Source organism: Scylla paramamosain, chromosome 25 (genome assembly GCF_035594125.1).
Source record: "Scylla paramamosain isolate STU-SP2022 chromosome 25, ASM3559412v1, whole genome shotgun sequence".
Classification (NCBI taxonomy): domain Eukaryota; kingdom Metazoa; phylum Arthropoda; class Malacostraca; order Decapoda; family Portunidae; genus Scylla; species Scylla paramamosain.
The window spans coordinates 8005029-8024047 of NC_087175.1; the positions used below are offsets into that span (position 1 = coordinate 8005029).

The 19019-nt window shown below is 42.3% G+C and overlaps 1 protein-coding gene across 3 annotated transcripts in view; it reads right to left on the minus strand.

The window, feature by feature from the left end:
* LOC135113197 (cytoplasmic polyadenylation element-binding protein 1-B-like) overlaps nt 1-19019 on the minus strand; it is a 272466-nt gene that overhangs the window by 118025 nt on the left and 135422 nt on the right. For all 3 annotated transcript variants that reach the window (XM_064028329.1, XM_064028331.1, XM_064028328.1), the window contains exon 8: nt 9784-9975. In XM_064028329.1, coding sequence (XP_063884399.1) covers nt 9784-9975 — 192 coding nt within the window. The remainder of the gene's footprint in view (nt 1-9783; nt 9976-19019) is intronic.

The following is a 19019-nucleotide window of genomic DNA, read 5'->3' on the forward strand; positions in this document are numbered from 1 at the left end:
AGAGAGAGAGAGAGAGAGAGAGAGAGAGAGAGAGAGAGAGGCAGAGAGAGGCAGAGAGAGGCAGAGAGAGGCAGAGAGAGAGGCAGAGAGAGAGAGAGGCAGAGAGAGAGAGAGAGAGAGAGAGAGAGAGAGAGAGAGAGAGAGAGAGAGAGAGAGAGAGAGAGAGAGAGAGAGAGAGAGAGAGAGAGAGAGAGAGAGAGAGAGAGAGAGAGAGAGAGAGAGAGAGAGAGAGAGGGAGGGAGAGAGAGGGAGGGAGAGAGAGGGAGAGAGAGGGAGGAAGAGAGAGGGAGGGAGGGAGGGAGAGGGAGGGAGGGAGGGAGGGAGGGGGAGAGGGAGGGAGGGAGGGGGGAGAGAGAGAGAGAGAGAGAGAGAGAGAGGCAGAGAGAGAGAGAGGCAGAGAGAGAGGCAGAGAGAGGCAGAGAGAGAGAGAGAGAGAGAGAGAGAGAGAGAGAGAGAGAGAGAGAGAGAGAGAGAGAGAGAGAGAGAGAGAGAGAGAGAGAGAGAGAGAGAGAGAGAGAGAGAGAGAGAGAGAGAGAGAGAGAGGCAGAGTAAGAGAGAGAGAGAGAGAGAGAGAGAGAGAGAGAGAGAGAGAGAGAGAGAGAGAGAGAGAGAGAGAGAGAGAGAGAGAGAGAGAGAGAGAGAGAGAGAGAGAGAGAGAGAGAGAGAGAGAGAGAGAGAGAGAGAGAGAGAGAGAGAGAGAGAGAGAGAGAGAGAGAGAGAGAGAGAGAGAGAGAGAGAGAGAGAGAGAGAGAGAGAGAGAGAGAGGCAGAGAGAGAGAGAGAGAGAGAGAGAGAGAGAGAGAGAGAGAGAGAGAGAGAGAGAGAGAGAGAGAGAGAGAGAGAGAGAGAGAGAGAGAGAGAGAGAGAGAGAGAGAGAGAGAGAGAGAGAGAGAGAGAGAGAGAGAGAGAGAGAGAGAGAGAGAGAGAGGGGGAGGGAGGGAGGGAGGGAGGGAGGGAGGGAGGGAGAGAGAGAGAGAGAGAGAGAGAGAGAGAGAGAGAGAGAGAGAGAGAGAGAGAGAGAGAGAGAGAGAGAGAGAGAGAGAGAGAGAGAGAGAGAGAGAGAGAGAGAGAGAGAGAGAGAGAGAGAGAGAGAGAGAGAGAGAGAGAGAGAGAGAGAGAGAGAGAGAGAGAGAGAGAGAGAGAGGGAGAGAGGGAGAGGGAGGGGGAGAGGGAGAGGGAGGGGGAGAGGGAGGGAGAAGGAGAGGGAGGGAGAAGGAGAGGGAGAGGGAGGGGGAGAGGGAGGGGGAGGGGGAGAGGGAGGGAGAAGGAGAGGGAGGGAGGGAGGGAGGGAGAGAGAGAGAGAGAGAGAGAGAGAGAGAGAGAGAGAGAGAGAGAGAGAGAGAGAGAGAGAGAGAGAGAGAGAGAGAGAGAGAGAGAGAGAGAGAGAGAGGCAGAGAGAGAGAGAGAGAGAGAGAGAGAGAGAGAGAGAGAGAGAGAGAGAGAGAGAGAGAGAGAGAGAGAGAGAGAGAGAGAGAGAGAGAGAGAGAGAGAGAGAGAGAGAGAGAGAGGCAGAGAGAGAGAGAGAGGCAGAGAGAGAGAGGCAGAGAGAGAGAGAGAGAGAGAGAGGCAGAGAGAGAGAGAGAGAGAGGCAGAGAGAGAGAGAGAGAGAGAGAGGCAGAGAGAGAGAGAGAGAGAGGCAGAGAGAGAGAGAGAGAGAGGCAGAGAGAGAGAGAGAGAGAGAGAGAGAGAGAGAGAGAGAGAGGCAGAGAGGCAGAGAGAGAGAGAGAGAGAGAGAGAGGCAGAGAGGCAGAGAGAGAGAGAGAGAGAGAGGCAGAGAGAGAGAGAGAGGCAGAGAGAGAGAGAGAGGCAGAGAGAGAGAGAGAGGCAGAGAGAGAGAGAGAGAGAGAGAGAGAGAGAGAGAGAGAGAGAGAGAGAGAGAGAGAGAGAGAGAGAGAGAGAGAGAGAGAGAGAGAGAGAGAGAGAGAGAGAGAGAGAGAGAGAGAGAACCGGGATAATAGACTAAGAGGTTACCAAGTCACCCTCCCACCCAAGCCGCCGTGCTCCCTGAATTCCCAAGGGAATCCACATTCCCAAGGGAATCCACATCGCTGTTGGGAACACCAGGAAGATGACAGAACACAAGAACATCGAATGGCAGAATATCTCTGGTTATTTTCCACAGCAATGGTGCGCTGTTTGTGGTAAGGCGATTGGCAAGAAGAAAAATGCTGCATATGTAAGGTGTGAAGGCGGGAGTGAATGCTCCAACTTCTGCCACCCAGCCTGCCTCAATGGCTGTGACACACACATGTGCAGTGACACACAAGAGCTGCGCATGGAACATGGCATAGAGGACGCAGTTACATATAGAATAGGACACCAGTGCAGAGACCTCTTCCCCATCCACCCTTGGCGAAGGAGGAGATGAAGACGCTGACAACGCCAGGCAACACCTGATGGAGTCAGATAAGGAGGAACTCGTCTTTTCGGTCATATGCCTCCAGGAAGAAATAGGAAAAAGCAACAAAATAATTCAATCCTTCAGACTACAGAGGGACTGGATCATCATTAAAAAGGGACACGTGATGGAGCTCCTGGAGCTTACAGATGCTCTTACGGACGCTCGAGAGGCTGACACGAAAGCCTCCACCCGATCCATCGCAACTACAGCCACACCTACTTCCATAGAAAAGATGTGGAATAGGGTCTGCACCTCCTCAGACCACTGGAAGCAGTGGTGGCAGTCTGGAAGACCCCAGCCCCTCAGATATAGAGAGGACACCACCACCACCAGTGCAGCAACAGACACTGCTGCCCCGCTAGATGGTGCTAGCGGCAGCAGCAGCAACATTAGCAGAAACAACAATAATAACAAAACTAACAGCACCGCCGCGGTCACTGCTATCAACAAAAACAACAGCAGTAGCAGTGATAGAGACAGTAGTAATACCAACAACACAAGCACTAACAGCAGCAACAGTAGCAACAACAACAACAACAACAACAACAACAACAACAACAACAACAACAGCAGCAGCAGCAGCAGCAGCAGCAGCAGCAGCAGCAGCAGCAGCAGCAGCAACAGACACAACATCAACAACTACAACCACAGCAACAGTAACAACAACAAAAAAAACAACCACAATAACGTAAACAAGAACAAGAAAATGAAAAACAATGGTCAGCGAGGGACAGCATACTCCATCCCAACAACTGCTAGACTCCCTCCCCTGGGTACGACTCACACACCCACCCTGAGGCCCCAACAGGAGCAGAGAGAGTGGGACAGGCCACACTGTCAGTACTGCTTCCGGCCTGGCCACACGACTGAGACCTTCTACACCAGTGCTGCAGACCACCGACAATAAGCCATCCTTAGGAGGGTCCTGACTGAAGGATGGGGAGGGCAACAACCCCCACAGCAACCTACCATGCCTCAGCAACCCTTTCCAGGCTCCCTTCATCCCCCCAACTGGCAGCCACAACCCAGACAGCACTTCAGCTGGAGCGCCCCGTCCTGGCAGGGAGGACACTAGTAAGACTCGCTCTGCCAGCACACCCGGTCACCAAGCCAATGCAAGACGGCGAGGGGGTAAGTGTGTCAGCTGTCACCTGACCGTGCTGACTGCCAACGTAAGAGGACTCCGAACAAATGTTGGTGACCTCACCCACAACTTCGTCCTGCGGCACTGTGCTGACATTGTTGCAGTAACAGAAACATGGCTGAATGGTGAGGTGGAACCAACTTTTGGAAAAATTCCAGGCTACTCCCGGTGGATAAGGAAAGATTGTGACGGCAGAGCAGATGGAGGCGTGGCCACCTGCTTCAAAACCGGCCTCCAAAACCCAGGAATTAGAGATAGCACTCCCACACCTGACAGAGGTGCAGTTGTTCAGGGTTGTGATGGATGATTGCAGTGGACTCCTCCTGTGTCATGTACCGACCCCCCAGGCAAGGAAGAGCTCCACTTGACTTCCTGACAGAGGAGCTAGACACCCTGCTCCTGCGACACAAGTGCTCCCTGGTGATGATAGTGGGGGACTTAAATTTCCACCTGGAGAATGAAGCCTATACCAGCTTACTGAGTGTGCAGGGCCTGGTAAATCATGTAATGTTCCCCACCCACGAGTGGGGAAGGCTGCTAGACCCTGTACTGTCAGGCCTCCCTGAGACTAGTGTCTGTTGCCAGCAGCTAGGGCCAGTGGGCAGCTCAGACCACTATGCTGTACTGACACAAGTGGAGCCGAGTGCAGCGAGGGAAGATGCTGTCCCGTGCACCATCTGGTTCTGGGAGAGAGCTGATTGGCCATCCATAAAGCACGACATGGCGCACACTGATTGGGAGGTCCTTCTGGTGGGGGATGCTGAGGCCAAGGCACACGCCCTCACCACCAAACTCCTCGCCCTCCAACAGCTGCATGTTCCCAACCGGGTGTACCTCACCAGGTCAGGTGACCCAGCCTGGTTTGGCTACCGCTGCAGGGCTGCTGCTGAGGCCAAGTATGCTGCTTGGCTGAAGTACAAGCGTTATCCATCATCAAGGAATAAGGCACAACACTGGGAAGCCTGCAGACGTATGACAGCTACCTGTAGATGGGCGAAGAGACAACAGAGAGAGGACCTGAAGCACAAACTGTGCAGCCCAAGAGTTGGCAACAAGACCTGGTGGAGCCTGGTTAAGGAGCGACAGGGGGCGAGCCATCAAGACGCTATCCCATTTTAGTTGCAGCTCTCTGTATTCTTTCTAACTTTCTTGTATCCTTTTTCAAACTTGGCAACCACACTAATGCTGCATACTCCAACCTCGGTCGTATCATCATCATCAGTTTTTTTTATATCTTCATCAATATAGGAGAATGCTATCTTGATGTTTCTCAGCAGATTATATGTTTCTCCTATAATTTTGTTTATGTGCTTCCCAAATGATAAATTGTCAGTAATAATTACTCCTATGTTTTTTCTTCTGATCTTAGAGATTTCCTCTTTCCTTAAGTAATAGTTGCCAACTGGTCTTCTCGCACTTTTTCCAAACCTTATCACACTACATTTTTTTAGCATTAAACTCCATGTTCCACCTCAATGACCATTCATTAATCTTAATTAAGTCCTGATTTAAAGCATTGCAATCCTCTTCATTTGTTACTTCCCTCATAATCTTAGCATCATCAGCAAAAAGGTTCATGTAACTTTCTACACCTTCTGTCATATCATTTATATAAACTGAACATAATAGGTGCAAGTACTGAACCTTGTGGGACTCCACTTATCACTGTTCTCCAGTTCGACCTGCTGCCTTTAATAGCTGTCCTCATTTCTCTGTTTGTCAAAAGTCAGTCATCCACTTCAACAGTGATCCACCGAGTCTTCCAATTTCCATATTAGTCTTCTGTGTGGAACTTTATCGAATGATTTTCTCAGATCTAAGTATATGCAGTCAGCCCATCTATCTCTCTTTTGCACTATATCTATTACTCTTGAGTAGAAACTTATCAAATTCGTAACACAAGATCTTCCTTTTTTGAAACCAAACTGTTCCTCTGTTATCACCTTGTTGTCTTCTAGGCATTTCATCCATCTGTTCTTGATATGTGTGTGTGTGTGTGTGTGTGTGTGTGTGTGTGTGTGTGTGTGTGTGTGTGTGTGTGTGTGCATGCGCGCACGCACGTGCATGTGTGCCACCCTCTATAGAATACCAGTCTGATATATAAATAGATAGAAAAAGCATCCATGGTTATTTAAACAAGGAAGAATCAAAGATATTTTTTTTCAATTTTTCCTCTGACCAACTATCTCTGCTGCAAGGTTGCTTCTCTTTCTATCTTTTATTGTTACTTTAATGCTAACTCCTCTTCTGGTCTTTAAATCTGCATGACTTTCCCCTCCTGCAGCCTTACTGCACAAGACCACCTGCTTTTTCTTATCTCTATTCTGCCCATCTCCATAATGTTAGAGTTAAGGAAAGCATCACACTTTCTTAATTATTAGTATACTGTCACGATATCCTTTTACATCAACAGTATCTATATGGTGAAATAACTTTATCTGATGGTTTCCAATGATGGAAAAATCTCTAAATGTAAATTTTCAAACTTTTCATCATGAGAATTTTTAATTTGTTTTAGTGGAAAGATTTTTTTTAGAAAGTTTATTTTATGGATTTATAAACTAATTGAAACCATTCAACAAAAATCACACTAACTCCTCTTTCCAGTAATGTACTGTTTATTGAAATTAGTGTAATATTGATAAAGTAGCTAAAGATGGGAGAAAAAAAAAAAGTTTAGGAGTTAAGAGTGTGGGGAAGGGTGGAGCTGGTAGTGGCAGTCACAGGAAGCTGAAGGTTACTGCATTGCATGCTTCACAGCTTTGCAGTTTTACAGTCTTCATTCTTCATCCCTGAGCCATTTTTATCTTGGTGTCTTTGGCATAATGATGTTGGTAGAGATCATTAACACAGATTATAAATCTGAAGGGAAAAGAAATAGTGGAAGGCTGGGATAAGAGTCATGTCTGCCAGTTTTTCTCTCTCTCCCAGTAGCTATGTACAAGGGCCTCATCTGTCCATGTATGGAGCACACATCACATGTAAGGGGAAGGGGAGGATTCTGCTCACACCACTCTTCTAGACAGGCTGAGATGAAATGCATTTCATCTTATTAACTTTTCTCTGCCTGAATGTCTTCAGCCTCTCTCTCATTGCCACAATGTTGTATATCTTGTTATCTTCTACCACTATTTTCACACTAACTACTATTCTGATTTTGCTAACTACAGTAGGGTAGGTGGCAATGCACAGTCGTCATAACATCTGACTGCAATAATGTCGTAAAATTTTAATAAATATTTGATCAGAATAATGAACCAAAACTGGCATAACGAACTCACTACTTGGGTAAGCACTGGAATTTTAATAAAAACTTAATCAGAATAATGAACCAAAACTGGCAAGATGAACTTGCCATTCATGCTAGTATTGAAATTTTAATAAAAATTTAATAGGATTATCAGACTAAACCCCGCAAGATTAACTCACCATCTGTGCGAGCCAATGCTCACCTATCTACCACCTGTCCCTTCCTCCCTTTCTTCCTTTCCCTTCTCTTTTTTCATCTTGTCTCAAATCTCCCTCCCTGTCACCTCCCCTCCTCCTTATCTGTCAGGGATAAGGAAAAAGGGAGTGAAATTCTCTCTCTCTCTCTCTCTCTCATTCATTTTATGTCATTTTTGCTTCATCCCTTCTCACTCTCATATACACAGTTCCTCTTTCATTCTCAATCAGTCTCCTTCTCTTTAGCAATCCTTAGAATTGTACTTACATTTTCTGGTTCTCTGAAACCAATTAATTTTTCCTCACAAGTTCTTTAGTCACCACATTGCAAATCTGCCATAACAAATGCTACACTGGAACAAATCAAGTTCACATACCCCACTATACATGCCTCCCCTCCTCCCAAAGCCTCGCTCCACAAGACCTTGTACTTTCTCTCACCCCTATTCTTCTCTAATACAAGAGTTAACCATTATTCTCAATCATTCCTTTTTCTGGTAAACTGTGGAACTCCCTACCTGGTACTGTATTTTCTCCTTCCTATGGCTTGAACCACTTCAGGAAGACACTTATCCTTCAATTTATGATGATTGTTTTTGACTGATTGGGGACTGTTACCCACTGGACTGGTGCCTCAGTGGGCCTTTTTTTTTTTTTTTTCTCCCCTTAGCTAGTGCCTCTCTTACAGAAAAGTCTAGTAACTAAGGCAGCAACAAACTTCAGTGTCAGGCCTAAGCAGATAACAGTTTGCCTTTAGATGCCAGTGAATATCACACAAGCTTTCTTTATGCATTTTTATTCACCAAAGATGAACATGAAGCATGCATCTGTGTATAGGGAATGACATGAGTGATAACCAAGTGGGGGTGAAGGCCAAGAAAATCAGTCATAACTCTTTAATATCTGCTTATTTCTTTATAATACTTTTGTCACAAGCTTGCTGAAGTGTCTCATAACACGTTATTAACTTTTTTTCACTAATCTTGACCAGCATTCTCAATCTTTTATCCCTCTAACCAGTAAACTCATGAACTTCCTGCTTGCCTCTGTACTTCCTCTTGCCTATGACAAAGTCTTTGAAGAAGAAAGTTTCAAGACACTTCAACAAATTCAACAAAGACTGATGCTGAGTCTTTTTATCCCATTTTTGTTGCATTAGAAAAAACTGATGTTGCATTAACTTTGCAAGAAAAATAATACAGCATTTCAGCCTCTGCTTAAAGCAGAGAGGGAAAAAAAGTACCTTCAGAGCAAGAAAGGCACAGTCCAGGATATTAGTATGTCAAACATAGCTGATAACTTCTGATAGAGACAAACTTCATTTTGCTTATTTCCAAATAGGTTCTCAACCATATTGCATTGAATAGTTTTTGTTTAATTCCCCACATTTGGCTCTGTTGTTGTGAAAAAAAATATGACAGACAGACAGATAAAATGAGTGCTCTAAATCATAGTATGCTGCATCAATCAATTTGATTTATGTACAAACTCATAAACATTAGCCAATGAACAGCCTCATCTCTCTCTCCACTCTGATGATTAACCCTTTCCTTCCAGCGCTTAAAATATTTTCCCGTTTGCTATGACGGCTAAAAATGGTAAACCTAGAAATTGTCAGAAAACTGTTTGAATACTAATAATTATTTTCTCTTTGTTATTCTGAATACAATGATGTACTTTGTAGCTCGATGTGACCTCTGAAAGTTCAGTTCATGCCTTATCAAGGATTCCTCCTCCTCCCGCTGTGTGATCCGTCTTCCAGAAACAGCCCGGAGAGCGATGACACCGCGCACGCGCGCACACACGCACTCTCTCTCTCTCTCTCTCTCTCATCTTGGAGGGGAAATTGTACACTTCCAATGAGAGAGAGAGAGAGAGAGAGAGAGAGAGAGAGAGAGAGAGAGAGAGAGAGAGAGAGAGAGAGAGAGAGAGAGAGAGAGAGAGAGAGAATTTCATCCCTTTTCATATGAAGTTTCTGGCAAATAACATTCTCTCTCTCTCTCTCTCTCTCTCTCTCTCTCTCTCTCTCTCTCTCTCTCTCTCTCTCTCTCTCTCTCTCTCTCTCTCTCTCTCTCTCTCTCTCTCTCTCTCTCTCTCTCTCTCTCTCTCTCTCTCTCTCTCTCTCTGACAAGTTACCTTCTACCATTTTATTATAAAATCGAAGATAATGAAAAATTTAACATGAAAGAATGATAGGTATCATCTCTCTGTTCTGATAAAACAGTGGATCCTGTAAATCATTTTCCGAGTCCTCACTAATGTCTTCGCTTTCTTCAGTTTCTTCTTCTAAATATTCACTGTCACTGTCTTCAAACTCAGAAGCACTGCTAAATACATATGTTCTGTCCTGCTCCATGGTGAGTTATGATCTGAGATCCTTCGCTCTTATCAGGATGTCTCTTCGCACTTATCATGGTGCTTTCCACCTGGCGGGTCACTGGGGTTGCCATGTGTCGCCCGGAGAAAGGGAAAATAGCTTAGTTACCGCTAAATTTCCAGAGCTAGTGACAACACTACATGTGGAAACATGCCAGACACTTCCACTCACACCATCTGACTCGACAAACCGTGCTCAAAATTGAGGTGCGAAAATTCTTGATTACGGGTATGATCGCCGTCGCTACGGACGCATTGATGCAATCGTATATATACGATTGCCGGAAGGAAAGGGTTAAACCACACTATTGAAAGTAGACAAATCTGTTAGTCATCAATGACGAAAAATTTATGGTGTTAACTATTACATAAGGCTACATAAGACTAGATAAAGAGGGTCAACCACACTCCATACATACCAGCAGCATTCCTATGCATTTTGGCAGCCTTCTCAATGCAGAAGGTATCAGCTGGGGTGGAGAGAAGGCTTGTCGGAGTACCAGGAGATTTATTCTGCTCACTCCCTTGAAAGCCTGGGCCAGCCAGGGAAGATAGTCTTTGTGATGTTAACCAAGCACTTTGAAGTTGGGCCAACCCATTAACATCAAGACCTGCAGTGGAAAGTTTGTAATGTTAATAATTCAAGAATTTCATGGATTAATGAGAAGACTGGTACTGTGTACAAGTTCGCATTTTCTTAAGGAATGGCCCATCATACAATACCTCAGTTTCCGACACTTCACCTAAACCCGCTTCAGTTGTATGACCACCTTTGCCTCAAAAGTACATTATTTCATGTGACTCAAACTTAAACAGCCCACTTATGCAGCCTGCCAGCCAATGTCTGTCACCTGCTTTTTTGGCCTGCCTTGTCCCACCTGACAGGTCCTACTATTTGCTAACTAGAGGCAACCAGAACCATCCAGAGCATCAACACACATTTAAGTGCAAATTGGGCAATGGATTTCTATGGATATTTTTGGTACACATTGGTATAGTATCATTTTGTGATTATGCCAGAGAGAGAGAGAGAGAGAGAGAGAGAGAGAGAGAGAGAGAGAGAGAGAGAGAGAGAGAGAGAGAGAGAGAGAGAGAGAGAGAGAGAGAGAGAGAGAGAGAGAGAGAGAGAGAGAGAGAGAGAGAGAGGGGTGGGGGGGACATTCAAGATCACCATTATTTTGCCCTTCCCCCTTGCCTCAAAAACAACCCCCACCACCTCCACCTGTCAGTCCAGCAGATGCTACCGCTGCTGCTTCACCACCAACGCCTTGTCCCAGACTTTCTGACAATGAAAGGGATGACCACTGAATCTTCCTGGGGTTCTAGCTTGTTTTGTAAGAGTAAAAATTGAATCAGCTTTTTACTGTATAGTTGGTCTTTCTCTAACTCTGCCATTTTCTTCTGCAAGGCTGCACACTGGAGAAATATCACATTAGAAGGATTCTTTAAACCCCTCATTTCCTTCTTTGCCCCCTCACAGTCCCCCCTTTTAAGCCCGTTATTAGCCAACCTTATCACCAAAAAGACACTGGAAATAGTTGACTTGTTTATTTTAAAGGCCCTTCTTATCACTGCCTTCTCTCCAGCTTCCCATTTACTCACCTGTGATACTTCTTTACATGAGTTACTCGAAATGACGAGTAGATACACCCAATTCAGTGAAAAGTCATTCAATCTGAACAAGTAACTTGCAAGTCTTATTTCACTATAACTCATGAGCAAACCATATAGACATGGCAGAGGGCTGGTAAGTGTTCTGAATGTGAAAAGTCACATTAGAGTGGATCTTGGTTGCATAAGAAGAGACTTTTTTCTGCATGTTTTGATTACTTTAGACAAAAATCCTGTTATAGAAATTCACATTCAATGATGATCAGTTGTACTATATTCCTGTGATGTGGTGTATTAGATAAAGCCCCTCAAAGTTGTAAAAAAATAAAGAGATGGCAGTTCATGTGAAGAGTGGCTAGGAAGTCCTTATTCACCAGATCCAGTGAAAGCCACCTAGTATAGTACAGACTACCATGGGATAGATCTCATGCATTTACAGTCCATTATGGTTGTCACCCTGTGTTCTTCATTGATGTTTCATTCTACTAATGCAAGAACACAACAAAGACCACACCAGGGGCCATATTCTTCATAAAGTTATGACATGTGTCACAGCTAATGCAGATGCATATCATAACTAGAACATCCATCATTAGTCTTATGTCACGATTTATGACTTGAGTGAAACTATCATGACTGTCTATTATAGGTAGTGCTTACTTTATTTCAAATACTAAGAAATGAAGCAAAAGATACCATTTTCTACTAATTTATAGCTTCTATAAATATATTTTCTTTGAAATAAGGTAAATGTGATCCCATAAGAGTGCAGCAATGTAAACAAACACCGTTTTCAAATTATTTGGTGTCAAGGATGGCATAACTAAATTTTCCCAGTAGCAAGATATGTGTTATGATCACCTTCATTTTGGGTCTATGTGGATTTCTCCTTTGAGTCACTCACTAAATTGATGATAGAGAACATGCACAGTCTAAACAATATCTGATAAGTTTTCTATCACTAAGTTCATTCAAAACATTCTATCTAGGCAATAATTCAAATGCTGGAGATGTTGTGGGACAGCCATCTTGGCAGTGGGAGTGTCTGTCATAAGCTACTTAGGGCAGACCCCTTGACTTAGCATTCCATGTGGATTTATGAGATGTGCAGTAAGGCATGAATGTGCCATTTTGTCCTATTACATGCTTCATAGGTAAAACTTGATATGACTGCTTCATGAATATGGAACCAGAAAAATAGTTCATCTGCACATCTAAAGACAAGAGTATTAGGAACCCGTGGTGGTGTGCAGTGCATCCTAAGCATCAAATCACCACACCCAATTCATTTTGCTGTCAAGATCACCTTAATATGAATAATAGTAATTGTATTACGTGGGGGAATGCAATTTAGCAAAGCATAAGCAAATAAACACTATAGTAAACCACCACATCCACCACACCTGTTATTTACATTTTTCCTCAGGGTACAAGTAGTGACAAAACATGAGCAACAATTGGCTTAATAAATAGGTAAAGGTGGCTATGATTTCTCATTAATTTCACATGATTTACTTCACAATTGCATGGCTTATTTTTTTTAATTTCTTTCACCATTCTTATCTAACTATCACTCAAGAGTGCTTGTATATTTTCCAGGCATTGCATAGTAACTCTGTAGAACATTATGTTTAAAACAAACAACTGTTTTGCTAGTCAAGACAATAAGCAGTCACAAAAGATAACTCTTCCTTATGTCAGTATGTCAAACACTGAATTTATTATTCTATGCTTTTACAAACGTACGAGTTGCCATATAGTTATTTTCTCCCAGTTGGTTTTTTTTTCAGAGAGGAGCAAGTTGCTAGTTCATCAAAGATGATGCTCATGTTGGTGAGAATTCTAGCCATTTGGTTGTGGTTGCTGAGAAAGAATCACAACCCATGTGCTATGGAGGCACGGCTAAGACAGTGGCAAGACACACAGGGATGAAGCTTATATTCTGTGGATAACCTCCCACATGATGAGCCAAACCCATGTCCAACAGAATATTATATCCTCCTGCACATGAATAGTCTATATGCAGTCCCCCGGAGGAATACAGACAGCCATACACATGCAGAATTATGAAGTCCTTCAGCTTCAGAGCTCCCAGCATCAAGCTCTGAATGCCAGTCATATTTAATGGCACATAAACACTGACACAAGTACACCACAAACAACAGGGCCTGAGATGGTCAGAAAACCACACCCAGGTTCCCAATATGACACAAACCACTAGGATGCTGTGACAGAGAGGTTAAGACTTTAGTCACACTTGGCCAAAATCTGTGACAGGTGCTTATCCTACCTAGCAAAGGCAAGGGCATACTGCCACTGACACTCAGGCAATAGTTACTAATAATGGCCCACTAAATTATGTCCCTCAACCTTCATGCCAGTGCCCTGTCACTCAAGCGAGCTATGTACGAGTATATTTTATCACAACAATCCCTGCAGCCCAACTGAACAAAGGAAGAGGCGTCACCTGCACTCAGAAGCATGGCGGTTGAGTCACATGTCAAAGGGAAGGAAGTGGAATGGGGGGAGGAATGGGATGGTGGCAGGTAGCTGGCTACACACTTGCCATCCTTGCACTCATGGAGGGGATGGGTGAAATTGAACGAGTCTATGGGGACAGTCAACCTCTCTACTACATCATATATTGAACTCAACTTGAGGGGGCAAAGGGAAGTTAACAAAATCAATAGGGGAAGAAGACTAGGTAGGCACTTTTTTTTTTTTTATAGGTGGGGGGGGGACACTTATCGCATCTCTTTCTCTCTCTCTCTCTCTCTCTACTGCACCACTCATAACAATGGGTAGAGGTATATCCTCAGCTTAAAGCCAAACAACTAAAAAAACAAACATTTTGGGGCAGCCCACTGCCATGTTTGTGGTGAGAAACATCCTTGTGTCCCTCATCATGTTATTTTTTCACCAACACACTCAGTCTTTTCACCAGCAATAGCTATATGGCTAACTTTTCCTATTTGTTTCACCATTATAATGAAACTCTATGTAATCAAAGCCTGTATATTTTTAAGGTATGGCACATCAACTTAGTAGAACACAGTTGTTTTGTTAGCTGCAGTAAGGAGTGGTCACAAAAGATAATTCTCCCTTATTTCAATGTGTCAAAACAGAATAAGTTATTCTATGCTTTTAAAAACATGAGAAGTCATGTAGTCACTCTCCAGGCAGATTTTTTCAGACCAAGGAGTGAGTTGAGGGTTGGTGCTATGTAATGCTCATGTAGGAAGGAGATCTAATCACATATGACATGGCCTGTACACTACTCACACTACTGTACCACAGGTGCTGTAGATAGCAGTAGAACCTACATGTGACAGCAAATGATTGTGGTGATCCGGTGCCATCTTTAAACTTGCCACATGCCAATACCTTTTGGAAATATAGTGCCACAGATCAGATAACATACAAAATGGGGCTATTTTGCAAAAATGGTTTGCTGAAACATTGGATATAGCCATACCTTGTGATTTAAAGCTCCTTCAGTTCAATTTGAACAGCTCCCAATTCAGACAGGGATGGCAAACAAATTTTGTCCTCTAATTCAAACACAAACAGTCATTCAAGTGATGCCACTTGGTCAGTCCCCCTTCCCTCCCCTCCACCTCCTCCCTTTCCTGTCCCTCTCCCCCATCCCTCTGTATATCCTTCCTCCCTCTATCTTTTACACTCATCCTCCCTCCTTCCATCTCTCTCTCTCTCTCTCTCTCTCTCTCTCTCTCTCTCTCTCTCTCTCTCTCTCTCTCTCTCTCTCTCTCTCTCTCTCTTTCCCCAGTCCCTTCCTCCCATTGTTCCTTTCCTCTCCCTTCCTCTTTTGTCTGGTCTCAAACCTTCTTCCTTGGCACCTCCCCTCCCTTGTATGTGTCATAGATAAGGGACAAGAGAGTGACAAGGGAGTGATATTTCCTCTCTCCCCACCCCCATCCCATTCATTCTATGTCATTTTTGCTTTATCCTTTCTCACTCTTGTATAATTCCATTTTCATTGGCTATCAGTCTCATTCTATTTAGCAATTCTCAGGGTTGTTCTAAATTTCACACACACACACACACACACACTCTTACCAAAGAAAGCAAATTTGAAGGAGAAAGAGCATGGCACAGAGACAATGTGATGAGAGCAATACAGGAGGACATAAGTGAAATTAAGATGATGAAAGATTTGGATGTAAGTAAGGCTCAAGGACCAGATGGAGTGTCCAACCAGATACTTAAGGAATGTTGTGAACATCTGGCAGAAGGTATACACAATACTATAGTATGTTCTTTAAGGAAGGAAAAATTCCTCTAGACTGAAGAGTCAATATTGTGCCCATTTTTAAAGGAGGTAATAAAGAAGATCCATTGAATTACAGGCCAGTGTCCCTAACAAGTGTGGTGGCAAAAATAGTGGAAAGAATAGTTAAAAACAGATGGATGGAATATTTAGAAGAAACATACATTGACTGACAGACAATTTGGTTTCAGAAGTGGAAGATCTTGTGTCATGAATTTAGAGTTTTATAGTAGTGCAATTGATATAATTAAAGAGTGTTGGGCAGACTGTGTTTATTTAGACCTAAAAAAAGAGCATTTGATAAGGTACCACACCAGCGGCTGCTATGGAAAATTCAAAATATAGGGGATTTGCAAGGAAACACACTGATTTGGATTGCAGACTTCTTGAGGGATAGAGAAATGAGAACAGTAATAAAGGGAGAAAAATCAGAATAGTGGAGTTACAAGTGGAGTACCACAGGGGAGTCTTAGCCCCTGTAATGTTTCTGGTGTATGTCAATGATATGGTGGATGAGTTTGACAGTTATATAAGTCTGTTTGCAGACAATGCAAAATTATTGAAGAGTGGAAAACAATATGGACTGTGAAATATTACAGAAAGATCTAAAGATATATAAATGGAGTAAGAAATGGGAAATGGAATTCAATGCAAAGAAATGCAAGGTGATGGAATTAGGAAAAAGCAAAAGAAGATTGACAAGTTCTTACACCATGGGAGAAGTGGAAATTAAGAAAACCAAAGAAGAAAAAGATTTGGAAATTACAATCAGTGATAATTTATCACCAGAAAAACATGAACAAAATAGTTACAATGAGTTACTAAGAAAGATAAAAGGGGCATTTGCTTACATGGATGAAGAGATGATGAAAAAGTTGATGGAATATGTGATTCAAACAAAACTGGAATATGCCACAATTGTTTGGTCACCCCATAATAAAAAGGAAATAAGGAAAATAGAAAGGATCCAAAGACCTGCAACCAAATTGGTACCAAGTTTGAGAGATTTAACCTATGAAGAAAGATTAAGGAGACTGAAGCTTCCATCATTACAAGAGAGAAGAGAAAGAGGAGACCTGACTGCTATATACAAAGCTTTAAAGGGTAAGGATAAAGTTGACAAAGAAAAGACTTATTTGTTTGGGACTCAAGAGATACAAGAGGAGATGGAGTGAAATTGAAGAAAACAGCAAGTAGAAGAGATGTCAAGAAATATGGTTTCCCAAATAAAGCATAGAAATATGGAACAACTTCGATGAAACAGTGATACAAGCAAAAAATATTCATGAATTTAAAGTTAAGCTGGATGCTTATAGATATGGAGACAGGACAGCATGAGCATAGCTCTTTTCCTGTAAGACACAACTAGGTAAATACACACACACACACACCACCGTGCTGCTCAGTTGATTGGGTGCATTCACAGCAGCTCCAAGGATTTACCTAGATTTTGATTGGACAAGGGGGGGAGGGGGCTGAGCTTGAAACTTGTCTCCAAAATAGTGCAGGGGAAGTGAAGTGTAAACTGGGAAGTTGCCTAATGGGTGAAATGGGAGAGAAGTGTACAGATGTAGTGATATCAACAGGGAAAATGGCAGCCAGCACAGTATATATTTTGGGAGACCAATAGATATAAAACTTTGCAACTAGAAACAAGAAACAGCATAGAGGAAATGATAAGGAAAAGTAACAATGTGCTCTTAGTAGGTGGCATTAACTGGGAGGAGATGGAAGTGAAAGAAAATGTTGGGTCATAAAGCAAAGAACTTGTGCATACCATGATGGCATGATGGTGAATACAATGAAACAGTGGGTGAATGAACCTGCAAGATGTAGAGGAGAAGAACCATTATGGTTGGACTTAGTGTTTACGAAAACCCCAGAAAGTAGACCAAGTATAAATTGTCTGAGTCCACTGGGAAGAAGTGATCATGTGACAATAGAAATAGTACTACAGGAGGAAACAGTGTTGCACAGGAATGAACAATTTAGAATTGGGAGACAGAACTATGCTACGACAAACAGTGCAAAATTGGAAAAATTGACTGGAAAGAGCTATTTGAAGGTAAAGCAGTAAGAAAATGAAATATTTTTTTAGCAAGTATAGAGAAGGGGTGCAACAATTTGTGCCAAGTTAGAAAGTGAAAGTTGGAAAGCATGAATGGTATAATGCCAGGTGTGAAGCAAAAATGAAAAAGGACAGCATGGAGGAAAATTATGAGAAAACTTAACAGAAATACTAGGGAAAACACAGAAAGGCAATGAAAGAATATGGTATAAAGAAAAATTTTGAAAGTGACACAGTAAGAAAATGCAAGGAAGAGCCCAAACTCTTCTACAGATACAAAAATAGAAAAATGAAACAGGGATAACATAAACAAGTTAAAAAGATAAGGAAGAATTTATGAAACTACTGAGATGAGTAAACTAAAAAAAGAGTTTTCAATCTGTATTTACAAAGGAAACCAATTTTGTGGTACCAAAAGTAGTATCACAATGAGGGAAGGAAAACAGGAGATACAAGAAAGGAGAAACGAAATCAAGAAATTGCTGGAAGAGCTAGATGTTAGAAAAACTATGGAACCAGATCAAGTAAATAGGTGGATATTAAAAGAATTTCGAGAACAAATGGAGGAACCCATATGGGATATAATCAACAGCTCGTTGAAAGAAGAAGTACCAAGGGAATGGAAAAGAGCTAAAATAGTCCCAATATACAAAAGGGAAATAAAATGGAACCATTAAATTATAGACCAGTGTCATTAACAAGCACTGTAAGCAAGCTTTGTGAAATAGCAATCAAAGATAAATGGGTGCAATATTTAGAAGATGAAAAGATAATTACATAAAAGCAATTTGGATTCAGGAAAGGGAGATCCTGTGTCATGAATCTACTAAGCCTTTATAAGAGTAATAGATGGAGTGCAAGAGAGGGATGGATGAGTTGATGTGATACACCTGGATCTCAAAAAAGCATTTAATAAAGTTCCCCACGAGTCTTGTGTGAAAGTTAGATAATGAAAGAGGACTAAAGGCAGCAACATTGAGATGAATGGATGATTATTTTGCATGAAGAGAAAAAAGAACAGTAATCATAGACACTAATTCACATTGGTGCAAAGTGACAAGTGGGAAACCACAAGATCTGTGTTGGAACATATCATGTTTCAAATATATGTAAATGATATGACAGAGGATCTAAACTGTTATAATGAAAATAATAAAGGATGAAAATGACAGCAAGGAGTTAAAAAAGGATATTGACAAAATACATGCATGGAGCCAAAGAGGGAAACTAGAATTTAATGCCAGAAATTGCATGGTGTTAGAAATAAGAAAAAGTAGAGAGACCTTCATGAAATTACAAAATGGGAGAATAACAAAAAATAATGAAGAAAAAGATTTGGGAGTAATGATCCAGGACACACTATCACCTGAAGGGCACATAAATGGAATATTTGGCTCTACATACAGCTTGTTAACAAACATTAATGTGATGTTTAACTATTTAGATAAAGGAATCATGAAAATTATAACAAGTATGATACAACCTAAAATGGAATATGCAGTAGTTTGGGCTCCATATAGAAAATAAGATATGCAGAAATTGGAAAGAATACAGAGGGTAGCAAAAAAGATGGTACCATAATTGAAAGACTTAAACTATGAAGACTTGAAGAGATGGGATTACCAACACTACAAGAGAGAAGAGAAAGAGGAGACCTGATAATGTACAAATTAGTAAAAAATATAGAA